The following is a 23,415-nucleotide window of genomic DNA, read 5'->3' as shown; positions in this document are numbered from 1 at the left end:
TAACTTTAAGGTAAGATAGACAATTAAAAGAGAAGAAATACAATTAAATGCTATAGAAGGTCACAAATGATTTGTCCAGCAGAAAACTGGACTCTCTTTGTGAATCATGGAATAAGGACTATTTGAGGGGATCTGGAAGAAAACAGGGAACTTTGTCAAGTGCAGATGGAAAAGGAAAAGTCATCCTAGTGATGGTAGCATGAGCCCAAACTGGAGGCTGTCAAATAGCCAATGCTGTCTAGAGATACATGTGAAAAATCAGGATGGAGCCAGATCAGGGACAATTTTGAACATAATGACTTGTAAAATAAGATTACTTTACATGGTTATTACTTCTATAGATACATAAACTTAGAATTAGGTTTGTTTGCTTGTTTTTACCTCCTGGTGTACAACTCTACCAATTATATCAGGAGCATACATTTATAAAAATGAAAATAATTAATTATTCAACTGGCACAGTAGCCAGAAATCTTAATTTATTTTTGAATACTAAAATACGAGTTTTTACAAATTGCTTCTCCCAAAACTGTATTATTATTATTTGATTCAATGATTATATAAAAGATATTTTAAGTCTTGATTTGATTTCAATATGATTTGTATTCCTAATTGCTAGCATACTGGAGTGATTATTTCATATCAGGTACTACGGAAGCTCTTGATGTGTATTTTCTCCTTTAAGCCTCCTCTCAGCAACACATGCTGTCCACAGCCACTCCATTGGAATATGCTGGAAGTGGGATATGAGCTCTTGTCTGAATACAGAGCATGAATTCTTAGCAACTACAGCAGCTCTCTCTCTCTCGCTCTCTCTCTCTCTCTCTCTCTCGGTCAGGGAAAGATTTACAAGGTGAAAGGTGGAAACCCAGAATGTTGTGTTTATTACATCTAATAAGGTTACATTTAATGTTTTATTTTAATTGGAAAGAAAGAAGAAAGGAAGAAAGAAATGAAACTACACTAGCTACACTAGAGCCTTCCTAAAAGATTATTCTTAGGGACATGTTATGGGACTGACTCAAATAGACCCACTTGGGATGGGGTCCCCGATGGATCACATTTATATTGAATTCATATAAGAGCATAATGCTATAGTGCGCTTCCAAGACAAAAACAGCTTACAGAAACAAAATTTTACATCCATCCACAGCCTCAAATGCTTGAAACTAGTATTCTCGTGAGTTACCTTTGAGTCCTTTGCATAGTAAAGGGTGCGGCCTCGAAGTTTGAAGTATCGCTTTTTCCACCTTTGGAAAGAACTGGTTTGCTTCAATAGCTGTCCCTCTTTAATACTGGTCTAGAGAGAAGCAGAAGCACAGTGACACGATTAAAATGAAATTCAAAACCAAATGAAATTCAGAACCAATGGTGCATTTTCATTAACATTTTGAATAATATTTCTCATGTCTTACAAATTACAAGAGAATATTTTACTCTCACCACAGCTTTGCATATATGCAAAGCCCCAAAGAGCACAAGTGAATTTGACATGGTTCCCTGCCCTCAAAGAATTCACGAATAATAGGCAAGACACATGCATATACACTAATACTTGCAATACAGTGTTATGTCCACACTGCCTTGTATATAAGTAAGTATGGTGGAGGTGCAGTATAGTATGATTACGAAAGAGCATAGGTCCTGGAGCCAGAAACCTTGGGTTCACCTCCTGGTGCCACCACTTAGTAGCTGGATGATCTACTAAAGTGCCTATTAAACTTAGGCAAGTTACTAAACTTCTTCATGGCTTTATTTATTCATCTGTAAAATGGGGATGACAATAGGACATACCTTATAGGGTTGTTGTGAGAAATAAATGAAAAACACGTTAAAGGACTTAGTGCATGGTGCATAGTATGTGCTCATTAAATGTTAGTTACCATCATCCAGGTGTTATTTCTAACATATACACAGTACTATGCAGGTGGTCCAGAGAAGGAAGCATCAACTCACCTCCGAGGGAGTCAAAGCAATGTTTCCAGACAAGGGCCCAAGGTGGGTCTTGAAGGAGTTTATGACAAGAGATGGGGCAAGGGCATTTTAGGTGTGTGCAAAAGTAGAAAGGTTAAAACAACATGGATATTTGGGGCATCTTCAAAGAGCTTTCTGCTATAAATGCAGTGAAGAGTTTGCAAGAGGGAGCAGAGAGAGATGCAGCTGGAAGAGGTAGGCAGGGACTCTGTGGCCCTGGGCCAGGCTCTGGTTAAGTGCCTTAGGTATGCTAGTTCATTTCGTTTTCACCAGCAAAATACATTGAACCTCTCTGACCTCATCTAGCGTCTCCCTCTCTTGATTTCCTCCATCACAATGGCTGCGTTCTTCTACAGTGGGCCTACATACTCCTGCTGTAGGCTGGCACTACCTCCCCTCTCCTCCCTCAGATATCCCTCTGGCTGACCCCTTCACCTCCTTCAGGTCTTGACCATCTCAATGAGACCCACCTGAGTAACTGCGTGTTTCACACTGAAACTTGTGCTTGCTCACCATATTTTCCCCCATCCTGATCTTATTATCCACCCCACGAAGTACTTTCCATCTTCTGACACATAATGTAATTTACTATGTTTATTGTGCTACCCCTATTAGAATATAAGATCCCTGAGTTTATTATATCTAAAAAAGTTAAATTTAATGTTTCATTTTAATTGGATGGAAAGAAGAAAGAAAGGAAAAAAGAAAGCAAACTACACTAGAGCCTTTCTATAGGATTAGCTTAGAGGCCATGTCACAACACTGGCTCAAATAGACCCCCTTAGGACAGGGTCCAAGATGCATCACATTTGTACAGCATTCAATAAAGAGTTACAGTGCTATAGTGAGCCTCCAAGACAAAAACAGCTTGTAGAACCAAAATTTTAAATCATCCCACTGCATCGCACACTGACAATATCTCCAGTGCCTAGAACATTATCTGGTACATATGATAATGAGATCTATATGAATAAATGGCAGGTGCTGAGATCATATCCGTCTGTTTGATTCCACAGTTCATTTTCAACTTTTACATGACATTATTTCTTACTACCATAAAGACATAATATATTGAGAAAAGTTTGTTGTCTCCAATAAGACAGTTAAGTTGCATTAATATTTACTTTGAATTTCAGTAAGAATTTTACTCTAAAGCTTGCTCTAAGACTGTCTTCCTGGAACTGTTATGGAATCATTACAATTTAATTGTAACAAAACACTTTTGAAAGTCAGTACCAAAGAACCAATTTAGAGTCAGACAGACAGATTTCAAGCCAGGCTCCAGCATACAATAACAGTATGAACCTGGACAAATTACTCCAACTCTACGCCTCAGTTTTCTCTCCTAAAAATCAGAAATAACAATACCAACTTCACAAGCTTGTTGCATCTAACTTAATTATAAGATAATGCCTGTAGAGCACTTAGCACACTGTCTGGGTTAGAGAAAACATTCAATAGATGGCAGAAAGTGTTATTATTATGATATCATTATGCTATTAAGTCCAGGGAGTGTTTGCCAGGCATCAAATTATAAGAGCTTCTTGTAAGAAGTAAATAAGTGTTTGCAGCCACTGTCAGGACAAATAACAGCTGGAGTAGGACTGTATCAAGAGAGGAGGTTATAGGAGACAAGAGTCAGAATATGCTGGACACAACAGGGAGTGTGCTTTTTCTTCTAAGTGCAAAAAGCTAGTGAAATGTTTAAGGCAAGGAAGTGACAATGGAGAAATGGGTGAGAAAGGATGTGGTGATTCGAATGGCAGCCACGGTGGAAAACCACTGCCTCAGACTAGGGTAGGGTCTAGCTGCACATCTAAACCAATTATAGCTGTTGGAGTCCACACAGGAGCAATAGTAAGAGTGGCCTCCTGAGAGGAAGCAGTGAGAAAGGCCAGGTGTCAGGAGAAAATCTTGCCCTTAATAAGCTTCATGCGGCAGCAGCTAAAAGTGCTCCTGGAATGAAACTCCAGGCCCCATTTTGCACAAACTCTTAAGAAAAATAAGATTTAATGCCAGCATTCTAAGGCCTCCCTCCTCCGCCTTTGTTTTTATAATTGCAACTCATTTTTTATAGTGTAAACCACCATTTCAATGTCCTACCACATGGTACCAGCTTAATATACAGGGATGGGAATAGGTTATCTTTTATCATCTCTCCCATCACCCGAGCCCAGGACCCACGTAAACACTGGGCAAACCCCATCACCAAGTACACTGTTACCACCACTGACTGTAGCAGGAATTAAAAGGTCCCCAAGTCTCACCCCAAAGCCTACTTATTTTTAGTGATACTTCATAACATGGAATCCCAATACAGAAAGCAAATAACATGTACCAGCAATTCACACTGACTTATATTCTATAACTACCTTTTTATTCCATAAATCACACTAAAGTTTTGCTTATAACAATAAAAATTAAAACATATTCATAACAAAGGTATTTTTAAAAAGGGGAAAAACATAATGATATAAATTTCTAAGTAAGTCAAATTAATATAATTTGAATCTATTGAGGCTGAGAGTGTTATAGTAAGTGCATATCAGTATTAGCTACATGGCAAAATTATCAGAAATATTCAAATTTATTATGTGACATTTATACCAGAAAGACTAAAAATCCATATTTATCATCTAATTATTTTGTATATTTTAAATGTCATATATCTTGAGAATTTACCCCTGAAATAAAATCTATGTTATCACCAATTAAGTCAGAAATACAAACCAAAGGAAGCAACATTACAGGAAAAAAATTTACAACTTTATTGAGATATCGTGATCATATTAGAAACTGCACATAAATTATACATTTTGATATGTTTTGACATACAAATATGGCCATGAAACCACTACCATAGTCAAGATACTGAACATATTCGCCACACTCAAAACTTTCCTTGCATCCCTTTATAATCACTACCTGTCCCCAGGCAACCACCGGTCTGCTGCCAACAGTTGCTTCACATCCTCACCAACATTCAGTCAGTCACTTTACTTTTAGGCATTCTAATAGGTATATAGTATCTCGTTATGGTTTTAACGTGCGTTTCCCTAATGACTACTGATTTTGAGCATTTTCCTTTGCTTATTTTTCATGTGCACATCTTCACTGGTGAAATGTCTGTTTGAATCTTTGGTCCATTTTTAAAATTGAACTGTCTGTCTTCCTATTTTTGCATCTTAAATGCCGTTTACATATTCTGGATGCAAGATATTTATCTAACATGTGATTTGCAAATATTTCTTCCCAGTCTGTGACTTGTTTTTTCCACTGTATTAATAGCATCTTTTGAAGAGCAGAGGATCCTGAATTTGATGAAGTCCTATTTATCAATTTTTTTCTTTTATGAATCATGTCAAATCTAAGATAGCTTTGTCTAACCCAAAGTCACAAAGATTATCTTCTATGGGAAAACATTATTTGTACATTATTTGTACATACATGCATGACTATTAATCTCAACACAGAATCTAATCATTCCAATTTTCAGTTGCTCTGTTACTAATTTCCTGTCTACATTGCCTTTTTTTTTTTTTAGAAAATATGAACAGGTATAATTATCTCAAATACTGGTTTGTAGCAATTACCCTGTAGATAGACTATTAGAGGAATATCATAAAATGTATAACTTCTGAAATTTATAATATACATTTTGCATATCCATAAAGAGGCACCTCCATATTTGAGGAATTAGTGACTTAATGTAGCTAATACGTAACTAAGAAATAGACCACAGTCCTCTACGTTGGCTTTTTGGTAGCAAATGGTGAATGTACAAGCTAATCCAAATCTGACTTTTCTAAAGTTAGTCACATCTTTTTATAATGCTAAAAATTATTGTGGTCTTGGATCATACACATTTTTTAGTCAAATCAAAGAACGTCCTGCAAAATTATTTGGCTAAAGTAAGTATAATTCTTACTGTAAATTCATGTTTAACTCCAAAACATGCCCCTCTTTGTTGTATTCTCTGAAGACAAAATTTCCTCCTATTCATCTATATAGGTGGAGCATGTCTTCTTGATCCATGTTTCAAAATATGTGCACACATCATATGCAATGACATGATATGCTAACAGCCTAATCTGAAAAGCATTCCCAGGACCTATAGAAAACATTAAGAATTATGAAGAAAGACTGACACTGTCTATTATAATTTGATGTCCCTTCTGAAGCTTACGTTGAAATACAATCCTCAATATGGCAGTGTTGAGACCTAGAGCCTTCAAGAAGCTATTGGGTCATGAGTGCTCTGCCTGCATGAATGGATTAATCCATACATAGATTAATGGTTAATGGATCAATGGGCTAACATGAGAGTGGAACTGATGGCTTTACAAGAGAAGAAAGAAAGATCTAAGCTAGCACATTAGCATGCTCGCCCCCTTGCCATGTGATACTCTGTGTAACCTTGGGAATCTGCAGAGAGTCCCCGCCAGGAAGAAGGCTCTCGCCAGATGCCCAGCTATGCCCTTGGACTTCCCAGCCTCCAGAACTGTAAGAAATAAATTTATTTTCCTTATAAATCACCCAGCCTCAGGTGTTCTAAGCAACAAAAATGAACTAAGAAACTGCCACTCTTTATGTGGCATAATGAGAAGCTAAATCTTGTGATGACATCATGAAGCACTCATGCCCTCTCATTCCACTTTCTCTTTCTGCCTTCTTTCGCCCTTTAGCTTCTCCCTTTGGTCAACAACCAACATATATTATAAAAGTTCCACCAGAAATTATGTAGTCTAGCTACAAAGAACTATCATGTCCCTTATCGGGAACCTAATTGGGGTAGTGGGGAAAATTTTTCATGCCGCACCTCAGAAAGAAAAGTCTGACTTATGAATATTTCAAACACAAATGGTCATTAGTAATGAGAAGGTCCTTATTCTGGCTAACTGTGTAAAGGACTCGAGGGAGAGACTCCACGGCAGAGGTGAGGTGTACTCTTCATCACACAGACAGTATCCACTAATGAGGCTCCAAGTGAAGGACTCTCTGTGTCCCAGGAACCTGGGTTCCAAGTTAGAACTAGGAGTACATCTTTCCATAGAAACCATGTCATAAATTTGCCTTAATGCTTAAGTCCTCACGCTATTCTCTCATGTGTCTGAATCCCAAGGATACCAGTTGCCTAATACTTCTATGGGTGTAGTGGTGAGAAGGAATGAATCCTGACACAGCTGCAGAAAAATGAACAGGAAGGTCACTGGCAAATTAGGAGGTCAATCTCAACTGAGGATAGGTTTTACCTGCCTTTTGCCTTGGCCTGGATTATAAACTATTTGGAGCCCGGGAGGCCTATCTCATTTGTTTTTGTATCACCATTGTGAAGGTTCTATAATTTATGTAAGTACAGATGCTCCTCAAGTTACAATGAACATACTAATAAACTCGTAAGTTGAAAATATTGTAAGTCAAAAATGCATTTCATATACCTAGCCTACTGAACATCACAGCTTAGCCTAATCTACCTTAAACGTGCTCAGAACACTTACGTTAGCCTACAGGTGGGCAAAATCATCTAATACAAAGCCTATTTTCTTTTTTTTTTTTTTTTAAGACGGAGTCTCGCTCTGTCGCCCAGGCTGGAGTGCAGTGGCGCAATCTCGGCTCACTGCAAGCTCCGCCTCCCGGGTTCACGCCATTCTCCTGCCTCAGCCTCTCCGAGTAGCTGGAACTACAGGCGCCCGCCACCACGCCCGGCTAATTTCTTTTTGTATTTTTAGTAGAGACGGGGTTTCACCGTGCTCTCGATCTCCTGACCTCAGGATCCGCCCGCCTCGGCCTCCCAAAGTGCTGGGATTACAAGCGTGAGCCACCGCGCCCGGCCACAAAGCCTATTTTCTAATAAAGTATTGAATATCTCATGTAATTGAATACCACATTGAAAGTGAAAACAGAATGGTTGCATGAGAACTCAAAGTACGTTCTGTACTGAATTCATACTGCTTTCATATCAGAAAATTGGAAAATAATTAAGTTGAACCACTGTAAGTCAGGGAATGTCTTGTGTGCGTGTCTGAGTGTCGTGTGTGTGTGTGTGTGTGTGTATATATATAATATATATTATTACTTTCATAGAAAAACGTGGTCTAAGTTCCAAACAACCAGTTCATAAACAAACTACTTCTGGAACAAAATCTAGTTGTGAGTTGGGGTCTGTAAGTAAAAAGGAAAATGGGCAAAGTAACCTCTGTGACAGTAGTTCATAACTTTGGTTGGATCAAGATGCCTTTTCAGAATCTGTTGAAAGTTGTGAATACTATCTCTCCAGAAACATGCGTGCATATGCACACATACACACACTAAAAATTACATAAAATTTTAGAGGGTTCATGAACTTTCGAGATCCACCATAACTAAAAATTACAGCCTCCATTTAACAGTAAATTGGATTAGTGTTTTGGTGGTTGTTTTTTAAATAATTGGATTAGTTTTTTGGTTGTGTTTTTTAAATAAATCAGTCCTTAATATGGTTATGGGTAACAAATATTAATTCTTTTAAACTTTCTCTTCAGTTAGCTTAATGGTCTCCTATACCATTTGAAACAGCGTAATTTGATATTACTTGAGGTTAGAGAGCAATAACTGAAAAATTTTGAGTTCCAATTTTCTGTTGCATTTTCAGCAGTAGTTAATAATTATATAACCAAACAAATCCTAAAATATACAGGCATTTCCTAATTCGAAAGTTTGAAATATGCTTATTTATTCAATTTGAAAATTTTATTTTTGAAGATATACTACATAGTTTTTCTTCCCAAGATCATTAAACATTATTTTATAAAAATGAAGATTACCCTAAGAAAAATTAATTTGAATTCAAATATTCACTCCTTCAAAACACAAAAGAATATATTTTCATTCCATGTTTTCAGTCCTAGTTTATTTTCAAACCAAGACTGGAGATGTGGAACCTCTGGGTGACACATTATTTTCACTTTAGACTAGGAAAGCTCAATTAGCACCCACACCTCAATAACCTGAAATAACCAAACAACGGTTCAGAGTCTTTAATGTCCTATCCAGTTTCATGGTTCACTGCTGCACAAAGTGTGCACTTGTGACTCATAAAAGGACACTACCATAGAGAGAGGTCAAAAGATAATATGGGGAAACTATAACCACAGTGGAAAGGAAGTATCAAAGGCTGTATTATCAGTATTTTAGAGAGTTATTCTTCAAAAAAAAACATTGATTCAGCATTTGTGATTAAAAAGAGAATGTGCAAAAAATAAGAGGTATAAAAATCAAGACTTAATAGTATGTTAAATAATCATTAACCTGATCAGAAAGGAATATGAAGTATTCATCTAAAAACATACAGATTACATGGCACAACAATGTGAATATACTTAAAGCTACTGAAATGCACATTTAGAAATGATTAAGATGGTAAATTTTGTTATAAAATTTTTATGTTATAAAATTTTTACCATAATGTAAATAACTTTTTTAAAAAGAAGAGATTACAACACTCTTAAATATCCCAGAAAGTCCTTGGGATAAGAGCTAAAAACTTTTAAGAGGATAATGTAGCTTCTAGTCTAACAAAGTTAGTGAGAGAAGGAGAAAGAAACTACACTGAATGTCATGGAAGAGCCATCTCACCGTATTCAGAACTGAAGATTTATGGCCCAACACTGACCACTGGACTGCTTTTTGGACCACACTGCAGATGACCAGTAACACCAATGGGAAGCCACCTCGGCTAAGAGGAGCGGCTCTGAACTCTGTCACGTGACATCATGCTAATCCTTTGTTACTCTAAATCCATTCCTCTTCTTTCAGATGCTTGCTCAGATTCATTCACATACAAATTCTTTATTTCTTTTCCTGAAAATGCCTAAAATATGCAGTCCAGTCATGCCCATTCAATACAGTCCTATTTCAAGATGCTTTGAGGAGAAATACGCGAAGGCTGTAGCCACTGCCAAGGGGGATTCGGGAGAGTTATATGGTGAGCTGCATCACTGTAGCATCTGGTGTCACCCAAGGTAGGCAGCCCATAACTCCTAAACCCAAACACAGAACATTAAAGTGCTGTAAAAATACATCTTGGCCAAAGAATAAATCATTTGGAAATTCAAATGGCAGAAGTGGGTGTATTCGGATTTTTGTAAAGTTCTGTTTAAGGCAATGGGGAAGAAAAGTTAATGTTTGGTCTATTTATGTTCTAAAAGTACTGTTTTAAGGAAATGTAAATAACCTACTTCATTCTCCCATGGTTTTGCGGGTAATTTTCTAAAATGAAAATCTAGTTAAATTACGCCACTGCTTCAAGCCCTTTATTAGTTCTCTTCTGCCTGCCACATAAAGTCCAAGCTCCTACATGTACCATAGAAGGCCCCTACACAGCCCTCCAAACGCGTGGCCTACCCCTCCCAAGCTCCTTCCTCTGCCCTAAATATCCTCTGCTCCATTTGTCTGTCTTGAAATCTATTCATCTCAACATTCATCCAGCACCATTAGCCCTGGGAAGGCTTCCTTGACCCCGTAGGGGTAGGAAGGAGCCACCACTCCCACCTTCGGGTCTCCAATACATCCTTATCCTGTCTGTGTAACAGCACCTATGACACTGAACAGTGTCCATCCACATATTTATGGTCGCACCAGGTCGCGGCCTTTAAGAGGGCAAAGACTGCATCCTACCCATTTTTGTAACATCACCATCTATGGCATTAGGTAACACATCATAAGGCCTCCATAAATAAATGTTGGTTGAGTTGACCTAAACAACTTTTACCAACAGTATAAAATGGTATGTAAGGTAACTGTGTATTTTGAAACAAAGAAAAAAATTAGAAAACGGGAAAGCCCTGGGCCCCTGATTGAGGGGAAATGGTATCAATGAGTAAACAAGAAACACAGGCTGGAAATGCTTTTTTTTTTTTTTTGAGACGGAGTCTCGCTCTCGCCCAGGCTGGAGTGCAGTGGCGCGATCTCGGCTCACTGCAAGCTCCGCCTCCCGGGTTCACGTCATTCTCCTGCCTCAGCCTCCCGAGTAGCTGGGACTACAGGCGCCCGCCACCACGCCCGACGAATTTTTTGTCTTTTTAGTAAAGACAGGGTTTCACCATGTTAGCCAGGATGGTCTCGACCTCCTGACCTCGTGATCCGCCTGCCTCGGCCTACCAAAGTGCTGGGATTACAGACGTGAGCCACCCCGCCCGGCCGGAAATGCTCTTATGGTTTCCAGGGTTCATCAGATTTGAGGCTGTTTGTTTTCACGTGTATGAAAATGGACACAATGCTCAAAGGCATACGTCTGGAGGGGCAGAAAATGTCTATCCTGATTTTTTATGAAAATATTGTGCATTTAGAGATGTTCCTTATAGAGTCATTTTCAAGGCAAATAATTTATGTTTTTTACAGAATTATTACATTCTTCAAATCTTACATAAGCATGGATTAATCTCCTGTGATGTGTGAGGCTGTGGTGTATATATAAAGATGTATAAAATATAGTCCTTGCCTCATGAAGCTAAAAACCTCTCTATGTTACAATATACAAACAGCTAATTTTAAATTCTCGAAGAAAAAAAGAAAAGGAAAAAACATTCTTGCCTTTCTCTAAAAGATGTGATTAAAAAGATTTAGCTGGGAGGCAGTTATTCACATGAAAGTTAATCCTCAAAATAAACTTCTGTTTATGTACGGCTAAACAAACGCTTCTTATAAAAGAACAAGCATAACCGAAAGTGATTAATTTGCAACAGCTCCAGCAAATATAATCATATAATCAAAATGTGGTTAAGAAAAAAGCAAGTGGCTCCAAACATTTCACAATAATGAGTGTACCAAGTGAAGAGACAAAGATTCATTTTTTTAAAATCATGCTATCATATTCGATGTTAATGTCCAACCAAAATAACAAAGTTAGTAACAAATATAAGAAATAGTTATAATCAGAGCTATGGTTAAGAATCTGTTAAAAGCAAGTATGTTTTAGTTTTGTTTTGTTCACAAATTCTAGGATGAGGCATTAACTCCCCCCTCCTCCCAAAAAGGGCTTAGAAACGTTTGTATTAACTGCCATTTAGTCATATAATCTGGCAGTTAATGGTTTAGTACTACCTAACCCTCATGGAAAATCAGTAAAGCCATATGGACTGCAACTGGAATCCAATAACCTAGTTTAAAAAAATTAAAAGCAAAAAGATCAATGAACCTGACTTTGAAAAATCATTTTCAAAAAATAAAAGCATTACAAGTTGAATAAATTCTTATATAGCTGGCTTTCTGAAACTGTTTTTAGTCCAATGTCTTAAAGCTACAGAATTGCTCATTTCATGCCCTTTGCTTAAAGAAAATAAAAGTAATTTCTCTTTTAAATTATATACACACATGGATGCTCCAGGATGTCACCTGAATTTTCAGAAACGCCTCTGTGTCACAAGTTGAAGCTGCTTAGATGGAAAAGCACTTTAATGCCCCAAGGAGAATGCAACTTTAAAAACAGCCCTTTGATGAGCCTTTTGTAAAGCTAAGAATCCTTGAAAAATCAGGCACTGCCTGATTTATCCAGTAGGTATACACTTTCACATGCGACGCTGGCTTTTAGAGGAGCGTTAAACAGGTGTGTAAAGTGCAAAGGTCAGTGAGGATGCATGTCTTTTACAGATGCCTTCAAGAATTCCAGAAGAACCTCTAGCTTCTACCAGTCATGTCCCAGCATGACCTCCACTTCTCATCTAAGGAATGGAATTTGGCGTCATGGGAGAGATGGATCAGGGGAGATTTCAATACTCCACATTTTATTTGTGTCACTTCTTTCCTATCTCTTCTAACTACTATCTATTGTGTCCTCTCAAACAATTTTTCTTTGGCCTATATATTTCCTTATTCATTTGTCATATAAATTCCAGGAAAGCTGTGTTAGGCTTTCTTGGGTGTCTGTACAAAACCTGTAACATCATGAATCTATCTGACCATCTTTAATGGTCAAACTAAGCCTCTATAGTTAACAGACTTTCACCTCTGAAATGGAAATAATGCCTGCATATCACTATGTGCTATGATGATATATGAGGCAATGGACTCAAAATAATATATAATTCTTTAAAAACATGGTATGTCAAGATATTATCATCATAATAGTCCTCATCCTAAGCATTATTTATTATGGAAAAGTTTTTGTTCCTTAAATCCATCCCTTTCCACCCCTCTTGCTATTGCCTTAGTCTGGGCTCCTCTAATTCTCTTGGACTCAATAGTTTACTAGGTGCTCTCCATGCTATCAATTTTTCCCACCACTAGTCCATTCTTTCCACTGTGGACAAAATTATCTCTGAAATCCTGCCAAACTCCGGTTCAATATGTTCAAGGTGTGCCCATCACCCACATAATTCCAGACCTCTTAGCTGGGCATACAAGACTCTTTTGTCCACAAGTGCCCCACCTTCCTTGACAGCCCCATCTTCAGCAATCCCCCTAAGTTCCTCTGATAGTAAAGTAAAAGAGAAGTACTTAGTAATCCCCAAATACACCATGCTTCCCTGTGTCCAAGCTTTTTCACCAGCTCTCCCTTCTACTCAATATCATCCTCCACTGCCTCTTCTAAACCTCCCACCCCATCCCAACCGCCTGCAAAGCTCTGGCCACTATCACATCCTTGGTATACCCACAGCTCTATGCTCATGCATTATTTATAGCATTAATCGTGCTGCATAGGGATTTTTTTTAATGCCTGGGTCTCTCCTATAGGACTGAGTTTCTCAGTGACAAAAACTGTATCTCATTTATTTTTCTATCCCACATATAGCCAAGTATTTGATATGTAGAAAATAATTAACACATGTTAACTAATTCGTCAAAGAATCAGGAAACAAAAAGTAAGAAATTAAAGGATTAAAACTTTTTTTCTTTGTTGATAACAACTGGAGGAATTCAGTGGAAAAAGACAATTCAATTTTTCTTTCCAGCAAGTGAATATACTGGCAGGAAGCATAAAACAAAAATAGACCTGACTCCTGTAAAAGAGCCCCAAGCTGGGTTCCACATCTGCCTCCACCATTTACTAGCTCTGTGACTTCACATAAGTAATCATATCTATGAACCTAAGTTTCCCCATCTGTAAATAAATAAACATCACCTGCCCTGTATTCCTCAGACTTGTCAGGAAGAAACAAAATAATAAGCAAACATCTCCTGTAAACTCCCAAATGCTATGAAGTATAAGAAGTAAGGTACTATTTGAGTAGGTCACACTTTGGGGAAAAAGGTGTTTTTAGTGGGACTGATACAAAGTACATAAAGAGACAATCCTGGACAAGGGCCCAATGCTTCTATTTGGATAAATTGTTGCACAAAACCCTAATTTAACCACAGAAAGAAAATGTCTAAAGTTTTCTAAATCTTAAGCATAAAAGCAAAAATCAATCATGAAATTGTATTTAATATAATAATGGAGCATGGTTTATAACAAGCTATGTAATATTATTTTACTTCTTAGAACACCGATCTTATCTTGTTTACCAGTGAAAATTAGGAAATGATTAGAATTGCTGCTGGATAACTCCACTTGGATGCCACTGGCTCTTCAAAATTCAATAAGCCCCAAACTAATACGTCTGTCTCCCCGAGTAGCCTGCATGCTCAGTGAGAGCAGAGGCCACGTCCACCTCAGTCACCACTGGAGCCCGGTGCTTATCAGAGTTCCTGGCACACATGCTCTTAGTAATGATACACTGAACAAATGAATGAATGAACACTGACATTCAGATAAAGTAGCTGAGATGGCTTTTGGGGGAAACTTGCACAGAAGCCTATCTTTAGGAGCTCTTCAGGCAGACCCTCGGCAGGAACCCAGCAGCATTGTGAGAACTCTAGCCAGAGGTGCCTATTTTGTGGCGGGTCATCTCCTCACTTGCAAATCTCCCTGTGGCAAATATAAGCAATTAGCTGTTGTCTATTCTGGACTTTCTTCCCCCAAATTAAAAGCCATTCTGCTTTTATCCACTACCATTTCATTGTTATTAGGGGAAGCTATCGATCTTGTCCACATTAATATTATCTTCGTGAAGGGGACGGGTATACAGAAGAGATACACCTACAAAATGTGTAAATGAACTACTAATTGTAGATAGTGAAATTAAAAGATATTAGACTTTCTATCCTTCCATATTTTATCCAACAGTTAAACTTAGCATAATTTAGCTTGAAAGGTGGCCAAACACAAACCACACAGACCCACGTTTTACCCCATCCTAAAGCCTATCTTCACCACAGGTTTGCCCTTCAATATATTGTGTCTCCTATCATAACATTGCTTTTTCCTTTTATTTGCCCTTCTAAATATATTTATGTGATTATAAAATAAGAACTATTTTTCCCCACAGCCATGCCGGAACTCATAGCTCAGCAATGACTGCTCCTTCTCGTGGGTCTGGAAGGGAAGTCATTTGATCTTGCTCTGATTCTGTCTGTCAACCTCCTTCATCGGCCACCTGTGAAACTGCTTCAAGCCTGGCTTTCCTATCGGCTTCCAAACTTTCCCATCAGCTCCTTTTGACTCCAGACTCTTGGCTTTGTACTGGTATCCTCCTTTCCCCTTGTAAATTTTGTCCCACCATAAATTTCCTACTTTCTTAAAAGTAAATGTAAGCCTCTGTATTTAAATAAGGATACACACATGACACTAAGCTCTATTAAATAAGCCAGTTGCTCTAAAGTCTGGCTGATCATTACATGGAGACCTTTATAAACATTAATGCACTTTGATTCAATTGGTTTAGAGTAGGGCATAGGAACCTACACATACTAAAATCTATTTTGGTGATTGGAATTATCAGGCTTAAAAGACTATTGTACATATAATAATTTGCATAAACCCTTTAAAAAGGTATAATTGAGCACTTTTGTTACTTTTCCCATGCACCTTTAACTAATGTCATTAAGTGTAACCACTTACTTTTATCTGGCTCTGTGCATTTTAAAAATCTGGTGTCAAAATCTTCCTAAAACACATTTTTAGGAAGCTCTGCCCCCACCCAGGAGTAGGAGCAGAAGCTAATTTAGGTTTAATGACTGACCATGCTCAGTGTAGCTCTTCAGGGCTAGCCACCCACAAGAAACCAAGCTACACTCAACTATGATCCGAACAAAAGCCAGATCCCATTGCAGATGAAGACTGGAATATGACCTCCAACGAGGGAATAAGAGCTACATGGGTACTGGACTCAACCCTGTGTGCTAGGATATTTCTGGACACGGGCAGAGAAGAATGGCCCCAGCTGCTGTATGCCCCCTTTTGTGATATGTCCATCCCTGCACTGTCACGCTGACCTCGCCAGGAAAGCAAATGCTGGTGGAAGAACTACAGCAGGAACAAGGGGAGCTTCGGAGAATGATGTCCCCGCTTACAGGAGAATGGCAGTGAGGGATGTTTCTGGGACCAACACTTAATGACAATGCAATCAGATGATGAGGGTGATCTGTCATTTACAATATCACAAAACATTTCCCTTTTTATAAACTGCCACCAGGAGCAGTTGTCCTCAAGCAGTTTGGTGTATCAGGATCATCTGAGCTTTTCCCAAATACATGTGACCAGGCACTTTGAACAGACCATCCAGAACCTAAGCAGCACAGCCTCCCCATTCCGGGATGCCTCTGAGGAATTCTATGGTTCTGTGAAACAGAGTTCCAAAGCCATGTGGGGCCAGGCATCGTGGCTCACTCCTGTAGTCCTACCTACTCAGGAGGCCAAGGCCAGAGGATCGCTTGAGCCCAGGATGTCAAGGCTGCAGTGAGCTATGATTGCACCACTGCACTCCAGCCTGGGCAACAGAACGAGACTAAGTCAAAAAAAAAAAAAAAGCCACAAGGCTAGATGGTATGCATTGACTATAATGACATTTAACATTACATAAAACCTTGACATTTAATATTCTAGAGGTTTGTACAATAGTCTATTTATTTTTATTCACAAAAACCATATATGACTTTTGTTTTTGTTTTTAATTTTACTATAAGTAATTGTTTACTTTTACATATAAAACACACACACATTCTGATTCTGGTTGTCTGAGACGTCCATGTGACAGAAAGCTGTAGTCTGGCCACAGTGTAGTATGTGCTGGCAACATTCACTCTCTGTGCAGGGCGTGCCAGGGTGAAGCCCAGTGAAGCGCTCGCTCTTCAGTGGGTCTGTCTGCAGTATTCCATCCCGCCATGCTCAACCCAGGGATAAAAAAATGGCTTTCCACCACAATTCCTGTGCCCTTTTCCCTGGCCAGAAAGGAAGAAATTCAACCTGTCAAAAGCCAGTTATGCTGCAGCCTGTGCAAACCTGAGAAGTGGTTATGTCTGCCCCTCGAGACCTAATTGAGGGAATGTATGCCCGAGGAATGCAAAGCAGCAAGCGTCCCCCTGTCTAGTGAAGTATTCCAACACCTCTGAATATGTTCAAATATCTTTATTATTTTGCTTGAAATACTATAAACTCTAATATTTGGGACATTTACATTTAAATATAAATTAATGTATTCTAAAGCAAAATAATGAAGATTATCCAAGATATTTTTTTTTGAGATGGAGTCTCGTTCTGTTGCCCAGGCTGGAGTGCAGTGGCACACTCTCAGCTCACTGCAACCTTCGCCTCCCAGGTTCAAGCGATTCTCGCACCTCAACCTCCCAAGTAGCTGGGACTACAGGCGCGTGCCACCACGCCTGGCTAATTTTTGTATTTTTAGTAGAGACGGGGTTTCAACATGTTGCCAAGGCTGGCCTCGAGCTCCTGACCTCAAGAGATCTGCCCACCTCGCCTCCCAAAGTACTGGGATTACAGGCATGAGCCACTGTGCCCAGCCTATCCAATATATTCTAATCACCCTCTGTATCAGTAAACCATCTAGTGATTGCTAATGTACTTTGTCCCTTGCAATGGCTTATAATTTTCTTGAGAATATCTATAATGATATAATCACCTCCTTGAGACTGTGGTTATTTTGTCAACATTTATTTATTAATTTCTAAAATTAAGCTGTCTCTCCTTTTTAAATATGTACCTTCTTTAGAGCAGTTTCTGAATGTATTTTTTTTAATTTTTATTTTAAGTTCCGGGGTACATGTGCAAGATATGCAGGTTTGTTACGTAGGTAAACATGTGCCATAGTGGTTTGCTGCACCTATCAACCCATCACCTAGGTGTTAAGCCCAGCAGGCATTAGCTATTTTTCCTAATGCTCTTCCTCCCCCCACTGAGTGTATTTTTAAATTAATATTAGGTAAAAGTATATGGCTTTATAAGGTACTGTTACATGCAGAAGGTACAAAATGTACATGCTGTATAAATACCAGACATACAGTTTTTTCATAAAATATAATGAACTACCATGCATTACCACAAGGTGGCAGTGGTGCTATGCTAATGATCAGGATTTTCTTTCTCAAATGTGAACACAGATGGGCTTTTTTTCAGTTGCACAAATCCTTCCCGTAACTGGTGAATACCTGAATGTCGTACGTGTTGTAAATGGGTAAAACAATGAATGAATGAATGAATGAATGAATGAATGATTATCCTTCAAATTCTGAATTTACTTCTTATCAAATGCCCCTATTCACATCCAAGAATAATCCTTTTGCCCACACATGACATTTTGATGTAACCACTTTCCCCCATCGCCACAATGATACAACTATTTTGATGTGGGGACATTCTGATGTGGTCTAAAAGAAACCACTAGACATCACGTTTGTTTTTTTAACTAATAACTAATGTGCAAATTAGAGAGCCTCACACCATACCTGAGTCTCACAGGACTGCTGCGCTTATACAATGTCCCCTATCCTCGAATGCAGTTTGTGGCTGCAGGAGGAGCTGGGAGTCAGTGGTAAGCTCAAGGGTGGGATGGGAAACAGGGTGAAGTGCAGGCATCTGACTGCTGAGCCACAGACAATCAAGAGTCTCATATCTACCACATACAGTTATCTCAGAAAGAGCTACTCAGAACTTCATGCAAAAGATCTGCTTATTTTCTGGAATTTCAATTGCATCTTCAATAATCTGCCGCTGAAATTCTCCAGTTCTTTCCCCAAAGAATATCTGAGTCCCAACTACATAGGAAATTGGAAATCAGTTAGAAATCTGTCAGTTCTCTGGATGGATAGATTAGATAGATAGATGATAGATGATAGATAGATAGATACACACATACATATGTTATATTTAATATCATAAACTCCACTCCAATGATGATTTTGATGGACAAGACTGATACCCCTAAAAAGGATAACCCAGTTCTAGTAGATTTTTAAAAAATATCTTATTAATAATTGTTCACAGAAATGAAGAGAATCAAATTTGAGTGTCCTCTGTGATTAGCATGGAACCAAGAAATGGTCAGAGATGAAGGCTGTGCAAATTACTAGGAAAAACAGCAACACACACGCACGCACACACACATGCACACTCACGCACACATGCACGCACACATGCATGCACACACACACGCACACACGCACGCACACATGCATGCACACACACATGCACACACACGCACACACGCACGCACACGCATGCACGCACACATGCATGCACACACACATGCATGCGCACACACACGCATGCGCACACACACGCATGCACACACACACACAGCTGCACATGGGTTCTCTACTTTGGTCATGACAGCATTTTCCTGCATCCCTTCACCTGGATCCATCCCATCTTCCATTTATTCCTCCTTTGAGATCTTTCTATATTTCTCTATCATTTGCCAAAAAAATTTAAACTCTCTCTCCCTTAGGCTACTTCTGTTTATTGTTCTTACTTCCACCTTTGCATTGTGGTGTAATTGTCCGTCTCTATCACGCACAGAGGTGCAGAGGTACGACCTGGGTTCAAACCTTGGCTCCACAGCTGACTAGTTGTTAAAGACTTTGAGCAAATTACTTAATGTTTCTGTGCCTGAGTTTCTGCTTCTTTATGGATAATAACAATAACTAAGCCATAGGGGTGTTGTGAGGACTCAGTGAGTCAATGCATGTAAAGTATCTGCAACGGTTCCTGACACACGGTGCTCAGTAAATAACAGCTGGTCTTGTGTTACTCTCGCTCCTGTCCTTTATTAGACAGTAAATGTCCCCAAGTCAGATTCATGTTTACTTCATCTTTGTCTCCTTAGCACCCAGCGCTATGCCTATCACCTCAGTGGTACTTAACAATTTGTTTGTTAAACTAAATTGAACTATTCCCTCTTTCATCTCTAATCGTTCTCTCTCCATCCATTCCTTCCCGTTGGCATATCTGATTTTTAAAAGTAACAACTTTTTCCACCTCTTGATTATGTCCCAGCTTCCAAGCTATGCCTTCCTCTCCATTACTACAAAACTGCTTCAAAAAATTAGAATCCTCTTGCTGCCTCTGTCCTTTCCTTTCCTTCAGCCTTACTGCATGCATTATAGCTTCCACTCCCTCCTTTTCAGGAAATCTACCCCTTGGCTATTTCCAATTACAGCCTATGTGCCAAATCTCTCTGAATGAACTTCTTCCCATAGTTCCAATTATCTCCTCTAAATATATACATAACTCCTAAAATAAATTTCTGTATTTATTCTCATTTTCACTCCAGCTCCATTTACAACTGCCTGCCTGACATCTCCACTTAGAGATGCCATCACCACCTGAAACTCAAGTATATTTTATTTCACGTAACACATGTCTTAGTATAATAGAAAAGACACTGGCCTGGCTTCAGAAAACCTAGATTCTAATTCCAAAATTGCCAGCAGCTAACTACATGGCACTGGGTAAAAGTCACTCTATATGGAATTCCAAATGAATTCAGCACCTTCCTGTGGCAATTCTGCTCCTCTTCCTATGACCTCATCTGTTAGCAGCAGTGTCATTTTCCTAAGCACACAACCCCAGAACTCCCAACCTATCTTTTATTTTCCCTCACCCTTAATCTGCCATCAAAAGGTTTCTGAAAACTGGTCTTTCTTTTTGCTCCTGTGCCCAGTGACCTAATGCTTGTGATTTTATTATTCTTGCCTAGACTACAGCAATGACCCCCTATGAAGAAATGCTTCCAAGACCAGCACACCAGGAAGAACCTCCTGAGGGTGAGCAGGGCCGGAACCACCGCCTGCCTGTCACAACGGTAACTCTTCATTTGGTCCCCTTGAAGTTTGGCCCGAGTGTGAAAAATGACTCTTCTTTTAAGGACTCGTAATAAAGCAGAGGTGACACAGAACACTCAAACAAGACTTTTCTAAAGGTTGGCAATAATAAAAGGGAAGTAGACAGAAAGTACCATTTTAGACAATAGGACAAAATCCCTTTTGTCCTCCATGCCTCTGAGCCCAAAGAGAGACTCTAGGACCCTCTGTCTCAGCTCCCCCATCAGGGGCATACCAGGGGTCCCCTACGGCCAAAGAGCACAAGCTCAGAGAGACAGCACACTCCACACCAAAGCTAAGAAGCCGAGCCCTCCTGCTTGCCTGTCTACAATCTGTCCCTGCAGTTCTTGTTCCTGTACTCACAGCGGGGCTGCCTTACCAGGGCAGGCCTCAACTGAACACCACAGTCCCACAAAAGTCCCCCACTGTTCACAAGACAATCACATGGACAGAAACATGAAAAACAGATGTATTTCCTTACCCTGAACTAGCCCCCTGTCTAATTAATCCTCCGTACTCTCTCCCTCCAGAATTGTTTCCTTAAGGCAGATTTCATCTGGTCACTTCCCTGCTCAAAATCTTTATTGGTTGTTCATCAACTACAGAACAAGGCAAAGCCCTTTAATTCTGCATGGAAGGCCTCCCACTGGTTTCATCTTCACAGCTTCACCCTCTTGAAACATCACTTCCATCCCCACCCCCCACCCCCTGCAGTGTCTGCTCCTGGCATTCTGGTCTACCTGCCATTGGCCAAACAAAACACTCATCTTCCTCCCACCTTGGGTTGTTCATATGGGTGGCTTTCTACAGGTGCAGAATGCACACCCCCACCCCTGACCTTTCCTCTCGTGACTCACCCTTAAATGCTGGACTTAAATAACCGCTCCTCCAAATGTCACTCAAGCAGAGCTCACTCATTTGCAATTCTATGTTGTCAGTCCTCACAGAGCCATATTTGTAAATTACAATAGATTCACACAGGAATCTATTGTTATAGATAAATCAATAAATCTATTGATTATAGATAAAATTATAGATTGAAAATCTATAATTTTGTGATGCACAAAATTATCTTTTCTCTCTCTTTTTTTTTTTTTTTTTTTTTTGAGACAGAATCTCACTCTGTCACCCAGGCTGGGGTGCAGTGGTGCGATCTCAGCTCACTGCAACCTCTGCTGCCCAGGTTCAAGTGATTCTCCTGCCTCAACCTCCCGAGTAGCTGTGATTACAGGCACCTGCCACCGTGCCTGGCTACTTTTTTTGTATTTTTAGTAGAGACGGGGTTTCACCATCTTAGCCACGCTGGTCTTGAACTCCTGACTTGTGATCCACCCACCTCGGCATTCCAAAGCGCTGAGATTACAGGCATGAGCCACCACGCCCCAGCCTCTTTTTTCAATATTTTCAGTGGTATATGAATTCTGAAATCCGTATTACAGTATGAGGAGACGGTAAGTCATAAAACAGGTCAAGTTTATCCACTCAATCTTTAGAAGATAGTCTAACTTTATCTCCCTAACCCCCAAAAGTCATTCCAGCATCCAAATTACTTTATTTCTTCATCCTACCCACACTCCACTCTACTTGAGAATAGCTGTCTTGAAAAGAGTGGACTTTTTTCAACTTTTTTTGTTGGTATGAAGTGAAGCATTTCCTTTCCTACGTCCTGGATGTGAGGCCATATCTCTGCCTGCGTGCAGTCGTCCTCTGCTGAGGGTATGCAGAGCCAGGCAGGACTCGAAGGCTTGCTGTGCTTTTCACTTGGAAGGCATGGCAAATAAAGATGACTTCATCCAGATGCCTAAGAAACACACATTCCTGAGGCCAGGCACGGTGGCTCATGCCTGTAATCCCAGCACTTTGGGAGGCCAAGGTGGGTGGATCACCTGAGGTCAGGAGTTGAAGACCAGCCTGGCCAACAATGTGAAACCCCATCTCTACTAAAAATACAAAAACTAGCCAGGCATGGTGGTGCACGCCTGTAATTCCATCTACTCAGGAGGCTGAGGCAGGACCATCACCTGAACCAGGGAGGCAAAGGGTGCAGTGAGCCGAGATTGTGCCGCTGCACTCCAGCCTGGGTGACAGAGCAAGACGCTGTCTCAAAATAAAAAAAATTAAAAAAAAACCACATTCCTTAAGTTCCAAGGTAAAAATCAGGTTTAATTATTCACATATGAAATACATTGTTTTCACAGATCTATTCATTCATGAAACATAGTTACTGAGTGCCTACTGCATGCCAGGAAGTGCTGAGAGTGCTGGAGATAGAGCAGTAAACAAAACAAAGAAAAATGCCTGTCTACAGGG

General features: G+C 39.6%; 1 protein-coding gene across 5 annotated transcripts in view; it reads right to left on the bottom strand.

The window, feature by feature from the left end:
- The window catches only part of DGKH (diacylglycerol kinase eta), a 202,477-nt gene that overhangs the window by 113,397 nt on the left and 65,665 nt on the right, over window positions 1-23,415 (bottom strand). For all 5 annotated transcript variants that reach the window (XM_055245347.2, XM_063619041.1, XM_063619042.1 and 2 more), the window contains exon 3: window positions 1,190-1,300. In XM_055245347.2, coding sequence (XP_055101322.1) covers window positions 1,190-1,300 — 111 coding nt within the window. The remainder of the gene's footprint in view (window positions 1-1,189; window positions 1,301-23,415) is intronic.

This window comes from Symphalangus syndactylus, chromosome 15 (genome assembly GCF_028878055.3).
Source record: "Symphalangus syndactylus isolate Jambi chromosome 15, NHGRI_mSymSyn1-v2.1_pri, whole genome shotgun sequence".
NCBI lineage: Eukaryota > Metazoa > Chordata > Mammalia > Primates > Hylobatidae > Symphalangus > Symphalangus syndactylus.
This window is presented reverse-complemented; position numbering and strand designations above follow the sequence as displayed.